The sequence below is a fragment of the Asparagus officinalis genome, unplaced genomic scaffold, assembly GCF_001876935.1.
Source record: "Asparagus officinalis unplaced genomic scaffold, Aspof.V1 AsparagusV1_Un280, whole genome shotgun sequence".
NCBI classification, from domain to species: domain Eukaryota; kingdom Viridiplantae; phylum Streptophyta; class Magnoliopsida; order Asparagales; family Asparagaceae; genus Asparagus; species Asparagus officinalis.
Genome location: NW_017972545.1, coordinates 321426 through 329224, shown reverse-complemented (window position 1 = coordinate 329224; position 7799 = coordinate 321426). Strand labels below are relative to the sequence as shown.

General features: G+C 41.6%; 1 protein-coding gene across 1 annotated transcript; it reads left to right on the top strand.

Moving 5' to 3' along the window:
- The first annotated feature begins 2351 nt into the window (after positions 1-2351).
- LOC109827528 lies at positions 2352-2812 on the top strand. Its single transcript, XM_020394539.1, has 2 exons — positions 2352-2636; positions 2714-2812. The coding sequence occupies exons 1-2, from the start codon at positions 2352-2354 to the stop codon at positions 2810-2812; spliced, it is 384 nt and encodes a 127-aa protein (XP_020250128.1).
- The last annotated feature ends 4987 nt before the right edge of the window (positions 2813-7799 follow it).

Below are 7799 nucleotides of genomic sequence, written 5' to 3'. Positions count from 1 at the left end.
CTTTGCCATCATTCTTAGTAATTTAAATTAGATGTTTAATTTCAAATAAATATAGTTAAAAAATTATTAATCTAATATTTGAAATCATTATATATTTGAAAAGGGCCCGTTGACATCTTTAAAATGAAACTAAGATTAATTTATTTTAGTATTATTATAAAATTATTAATTTTTAAATTAAATAAATAAGTATCAGACATAAAATTTTAAATACGGGGATCTATTTAACTTGCTCCATAAAAAAATACAAGCATAAATTACAATATTTAAATTACATTCCTTCGTTGCCGTGCTTCTGCCATAAATGTTCAATTAGTGTGTTTCAAAGCATAAAATGAGCTTCCCTATCTTGAATTTTCCTATGTCGATCAAGGAATCGTTGGAATCGTTCGACATCATCAATATCTATCTCTTAAGGTCTTGAAATTTTGTCATGAACAATAATCTCTGGTTCTGCATCGCGTTCATCCTCCACAGTCATGTTATGTAGTATAATACAAGCAGTCATTATGTCGTGTAGTCTCCGCTTGTCCCAAAAACGTGATGGTCCCTTGATAATGGCAAATCATGACTGAAGAACACCAAAAGCCCGCTCTACATCTTTTCGATATCCTTCTTGCATAGCAGCAAAGAGCTGCCTCTTAGGCCCTTGTGGTTGGGATATTGTTTGTACAAGAGTAGACCATTTGGGGTATATCCCATCGGCCAAGTAGTAACCTGTATCATAATTCTTTCCTAAAATACTATAATTAGCAGGAGGAGAAATACCTTGTGCTAGTTGGTCAAACAAATTTGAAGATTGCAGTACGTTAATATCATTGTTAGATCCTGGTAATCTAAAAAAAGCATGCCATATCCATAAGTCATATGAGGCTACTGCCTCTAGAATCATTGTTGGGCCTCCGTGACGTCCCGAGTACTGTCCCGCCCAAGCCATTGGACAATTTTTCCATTTCCAGTGCATGCAGTCTAAACCGCCCAACATTCCCGGAAATCCGCGCTCTTCTCCTTTCCTTAGCAACCGTGCAATGTCACCCGTAGTGGGATACCTCAAATATTCATTTCCAAACACCTCTATAACTGCCCGACAAAACCTCTTTAAGCATTGGATTACGGTTGACTCACCAATCCTAATATATTCGTCGGTACTATCCGCTGAAGTTCCATACGCTAACATGCGGTGCGCTGCTATTTTTTTTTTGTAAAGTCGATAATCCTAATACACCAAGACCATCTCTCTTCTGCACAAAGTAGTTGTCGTGTTCTTTTACTGCGTTGACAATGCGAAGGAGTAGATCTCGTCGACATCGAAACCTTCTGCAAAAAAGAGCATCCCCATATGTGGGTTTCTCAGAAAAATAATCGTGCCAAAGTCGAGAATTACCTTCTTCTCTTCCTTGATTGATCACCACATGACCAGGAATCAATCCTTTACGTTTTCGTTCTCTGCTCTCTTGAAGACGACGAGCCAATATTTTCTTCAAGACTTCATCTCGCTCCTCCTGCTCAGCCAGTTCATTCTCCCAGTCTTGAAAGCAAAGATCGAGGGTCTCTCCATCGGAGGAAGAAGAAGAGTGGTTCCAAGATGACCCTTCTCCAAAGCTCATATTTTATTGTATGAAGAGAAAAGAGTTGTGATATATTGAGTTTTGTATTTAGAGTTCATATATTTAAAGAGTTGTGAAAGATTCCCACCATCACCTCTCGTCGGGTGATGTTTCCAAGAGCCATGTCCAGTCATGTCAATACCGAGTCTCGTGCTTGTCTTCTTGCAATTACCAGATTCCCACCATCACCTCTCGTCGGGTGATGTTTCCAAGAGCCATGTCCAGTCATGTCAATATCAAGTCTCGTGCTTGTCTTCTTGCAATCACCAGATTCCCACCATCACTTCTCGTCGGGTGATGTTTCCAAGAGCCATGTCTAGTTATGTCAATATCGAGTCTCGTGCTTGTCTTCTTGTAATCACCAGATTCCCACCATCACTTCTCGTCGGGTGATGTTTCCAAGAGCCATGTCCAGTCATGTCAATATCGAGTCTCGTGCTTGTCTTCTTGCAATCACCAGATTCCCACCATCACTTCTCGTCGGGTGATGTTTCCAAGAGCCATGTCCAGTTATGTCAATATCGAGCCTCGTGCTTGTCTTCTTGCAATCACCAGATTCCCACCATCACTTCTCATCGGGTGATGTTTCCAAGAGCCATGTCCAGTCATGTCAATATCGAGCCTCGTGCTTGTCTTCTTGCAATCACCAGATTCCCACCATCACTTGTGCTCGTCAGGAGACTTGTATTATAAATAATGGTAGCTTATCCCATACTTTTGTCCACCAATCTTTCTTCATCCACTATGACATCTGTTCAAGGAAAATCATTCAGTAACCAAGAAGATCAGTTCTTGTGCTTGGCATGGCTTGAAATTTCTCAAGACCCAGTCTCAGGCACATGCCAAAAGAAAGATAAGATGTGGGAAAGGATCACAGCAGTCTTCCATGAGAAGGTAGGTGATAGACAACGGTCACCAAAGTCTCTGGAATATCGTATGGACGCAATTAAGAAGGCAGCAAAAAAATTTCGGGGTTGTGTTCGACAAATCGAGCGACTGAATCCAAGTGGAGCTTCTGAAATCGATATAGTAAGTATATATTTTTACTATGGATTTTATAATATCATTTTCAACTGTCTAATATTTTTTGTTTGTAATTTTGTTAGTTGACTCAAGCTAGAATCATGTACGGAGAAGATGTTAAAGAAAAGAAAGGATTTCAATTCGATCATGTTTCGACGATCCTCAAGGATGCCGAGAAATAGGCTGACCCTAAATCCAATCATGCAGTTGGGAGCATCTCTGAAGGATCAGAGTCGAACACGGAGAGGGAAAGTTTTGTTAACATGAGTGATGGCCTGTCTCCCACGGACAGCCCAGCAAGTCGCCCTGTTGGAAGAAAGAAAGAGAAGGCAAAGAGAAAAATTTTGGCAGAGTTTAGTTATGAGGAGGGAATTATTAAGAGTATGCAAGAGTTGGATGCTAAACGTGAAATGAGCAGGGAAAAGTGGAGCGATTGATGATAATGAAACTTGAAAATGAAAAGATAAAATTAGAATTGCGAGCTAGAGAAGTAGAACAACGTGACCAACAATTAGCTCTTCAGCGTGAAAGCGAGGATAGACAAATTATGTTGACTGATCTCAGTAAGATCGTTGATCAAAGTGAACGTGCTTACTATCAACAAAAAAAAAGGAAATTATGAATAGAAAGGAATATAGAGCTCCATCATTCGACTATGGATTTTCCTCCAGAGGGCCAAGAGGATTTTCTGATCTTCTTAGAGGAGCTGTAGGAGGACAAAACGAATATGAATTTCCCACTGGAAATCAAGGAGGATTTTCTCAATTTGCTGGCGAAGCTGGTTCTGTAGGAAGAAATGAATATGGTGGTTCTTCGAGAGATCAGGATGGAACCGGTAGTTATAACGATAATGACCTGCCAGAATTTTAATTGTCTCTTATCATATTTTATGTTTGAGGTTTATGTTTGCGACTTATGGTATGTTGTATTAGAGGTTAATATTTGCTTTCTTGTTCTATCGATGTATGCTTTCACTGTTATTTCAGAATTTCTTCTTTTATGATATGTTGTATTGCAGTATTAATATTGGGTTCATTTTAAAGCTCTCATCGACACCTTTATAATGTTATAATTTTTTCCCAAGTAAATTGTTAACAATGAAATTATTAACGTAAACTATATCCAACATTCTTTAATTTATATGGCTTTTTTGACAAAAAAAATAAAAAGAAAAACATTTGGAGAGTGTGGGTTGGAGCAACCCTCCAAATTTCACCCTCCACATTGGAATATTCCTAGAATATTCCAATTTGGAGGGCCAAATTTGGAGGGTATGGTTGGAGATGCCCTAAGGGGACTAAGGTTCGTGTCGGCATGGATCACGCCTTCACCATTGACATGAACACTCCTCTTTCAAAGAGAATCAAGCAAAGGCGATGACAAGCTTGCGCTCACCGCGAAGCACGCGCTCTGATCTCCTATGGCGGCCTAAATTACTATTCAGGCCTTAAAAACAATGCTAGAACCATAATACGAAGTTCCCAGTTCTAGCGAACTACGCGGTTTAGGTGAACATCACACTACAGGCAAAAGTCACCGTTCAGACAAACTTCCCCAACCAAGCGAACGTAAATCAACTAGCGAACCTCACCAGGTTCACCTGATAGCTGAACCTCGCCTGCAAACCGAGCTTCACCAGAAAGGTAAAGCAGTAGTTCGCCCGACAGGCGCACTTCACCAAGTTCGCCAAATAGGAGAACCTCACCTAAAAGAGTAGGAAGCTGAACCTCGCCAACAGATTCGAGTTCACCAAACAACTGAAGCTCACCAGAATAGGTAGCCTCGCCTATCAAGGCAAGCTCGCTGGATTCCAACACTTGGTGTTTTTCGAAGTGTTTTTCCAAGTGTTCCTCTGAGCCTTCTTCTCACAATCACTCGTCCAATCCTTCTGATGCTGAGGGTTGTATGAATCGGCCCATAGTGGATCTTAGAGAGCGCTTGACTTGCAAGCATACTATTCACGAGGCAACTCCTTAGTGCCACTGCGAGAGGCTTATTACGATAGTACTTGCTGACTGCCAGTGTACTGAATTGTCGAGACCGTCGATATTCGGGAGGCTCTCAGGGTGACTAGCAGAAGCGAGACATCCTCGCCTAAGATGCAATCGTGTGAGGAAACATGCTCTTAATGATTTGGATCTCCCAGCTGTCACTATCAACATGACGGGGAAATCCAAGGTGAAAAATTTAGACTCCTTTGATGCTGATTTTTCACCAAATCTAAAAGGCCTTTTTATTGACCATGAGGGAGTCTACTAGCACACCCGGACTAAAAAAGGGGGTTGCCATACCTCTTGATTATAGGCGGTTAGCATCCATTTCTGATGATGATGACGATTGCTTGGCAGTAGCAATTTCTCAGGCTTCAAGCTCGATTCAGGGTGAGCGCGTAAAGGTGGACATGGCTGAAGTTTCTGAAAACATAGCCAGAAAGCTGGAAGAGCAACAAGGTGCAATTGCCACCCAGCAAACAATAATCAATGCCATGAAGGAAATGCTAGAAAAGCTTTTGAAAAAGAAGGAGAAGAAGAAAAAGAGGACATCACAGGCTACCCCAAAATCCTCAACCAAGAACAAAGGGCGGGAACCCACTCCTCCCTAAACCACAGAAGGGGAAGAAAATCCTGGGTCGCCTTCTGATTTGTCATCCAAGTCTTCGAAAGGGGCATCATCTTCTAGACACAATCCCCGAGATAAAAGGCTTGACAAGTTCCAAAGCTAATTCGACGCTTTGAAGCTCCAGAAGAATATGAACAACCTGGGGGTTGTCAGGATATATCTAGTCAATTGGGATATAGTCTCCTATTCGATAAAGTTCAAGCCCATGAGCCTAGTTCAGTTTGATGGCAAAGAATCTCCATCGCAACATATATATTATTTCCTGGCTCAGATAGACTTTCTTACAGGTAATGATCCTATATTGACCTGGTTATTCATCGGAATCCTGAATGGGGTAGCCTTTGAATGGTTTCAGAAGCTAGAACCAGGCTCTATCAAATCTTTAACTGATATGGAGAAGCTATTCTTGGCTCACTTCTTCGATGATAATACCGCAGTGTCGATGTCCACTCTGTTAGCTAAAAAATAGAGAAAAGGTGAATCCATCAACAATTTTGTGAAAAGATTTAGAAATTCCCTACATTGCCGTGATCAGGTCTCTAAAAGTACGTTGATTGAAATGTGCCGCAAAAATCATTCAATCCATATTTTGTCCAATGTTAGAGTGGTTGAAACCCAAACTTGTAAAAAGCTTGTTCGCCATGGCGAACAAGTGGAGAACATGCTCAAGAGGCTGGAAGTCGAAGAACCCCAACTAAAAAGAGGAGCTCCAAAGCAGAGTTCATCCAGAAATCCCACCCGATCAAAGGGTAAAGAGACTACGGCTGTCGAGACTATTTCAACCTCTAAGCCGGCTCAGAAGCAAAAAGCTACATCTTCTGAACCATGTTTCCAGAAGCAGTACAACTTCCAAGATGATCAAGTGGTTGCTATCTTCAACACCTTGCTCAAGAGCAACAAGATATAACTGCTAGAGATAAGGTAGCATGAGGATGCGGCTAAAACAGATGATCCTAACTACTATGTGTACCACTAGATGGTTCATCATCCCACCTCCAAATGTTATATCCTCAAAGATAAAATCTAGACCCTTTATGAAGTAGGGGTCCTTAAAAAAGGAAACAGCCCAGTAGAAGGTGACTACAAATATGGTCACTCTCAAGTTTGGAAAAGATATCCTCGAAGTCCTTGCACTATCGGGAGTTGTGCCCATTCCTAAAGCAGAACTGAGGATCGTCAACACAGACCCTCATCATCAGCAGGAGAAAGGTTTGGTACCGCAAACTCTATCGTCAGGACAAACCATGTAGGTCCATCCCAATCTCCTTAATGATAAGCAGTAGACTTCTAATCCTTCAAAGAAGTCCAAGGGTAAGGCTAAGCTCTGTAATGTGGTGTCTGCAATTCTAGATGACGACAAGGTAGAAGCGGTTGCTCTCACTGATTCTGACAACGAGATGGCCGTATTAGGTACCAGAGCTAGGAAATACTTTGCTAAGCATTACCCTCCAGCAGCAGAAAACTCTTCAAAGTCACCAGAATCTTAGGCAGTGCCTGAAAGGCCTAAACAGAAAGTGTTGCGTTACAACAAAGAACTGATGAAGGAGACTCCTGCCAGCTCAAGTAGTCAACCCTTTTAGTTCGGTGTCCTTGCACAACTGGCTAATATCCCAGCCACAATCACTTTATATGAGCTCTTGCGGTTATCCAAATCTACCCGGGAAGCTCTACGAGAAGCGCTAGCTGACAGTGAAGCTTTCACAACTCATTTTCTATCTGCACTTGAAGAGGAAGGAGGAAAATAATATCCTCAGTGTTGCATGGCATCCAATCAACACATCTGTTGCATCTTGTTCATCCCAAGGACATGCTTATCAAGACTACGAAGCATGATCGACCATTGTACATCACTGGGGACGTTGGCTCTGTCGAAGTAGAAAGAATCCAAGTGGATCCAGGGTCTGCACTAAGCACAGTTCCCCTAAAACTCATTCAACACTTGGGGTACCTCGGAAGCATTTATCTGCAACAAGCACTACCATCTTTTGCTTTAACGCCACAAGAACCCGTCCATTTGGGAAAATCCAACTCAAATGTCGACTGGGAGACATGAAGATGGAGGTGACCTGCTATGTAATCGATGTAGAACCCTCCTATAATATGCTATTGGGTCGGCCATGAACTCACATTTATAGAATTTTTAGCAAATTCTCAGCCATCAACGGGTTTGATTAGCCTTTACCGACTACCGTTTGAGTCGGGCTAGCATGCGAATTGTTTAAGTACGTTCCGCATGTGACGTTGTGCTAAAAGAGTTAACTCTTTTAGTGCTACGATATTGAATACGTAGACTTCTTTTTTTTATGGGAATGGACTACCCGGCAACACGTGTTAGGTGTTGACTTATCCCTTCTTATGATTCGGGATAAAAGTTCCCAGACTTGGATTCTAGTATCTTCTTCAATCGGTGAAAGACTAAACCGGCAACACGTATTAGGTGTTGACTTATCCCTACTTAGGATTCGGGATAAAATTCCCCACACGTATAAGGCATGGATTACGGAGTTGAAGGATGGTGTCAAAAATAGGAGAGGAAGAATATTATATTCT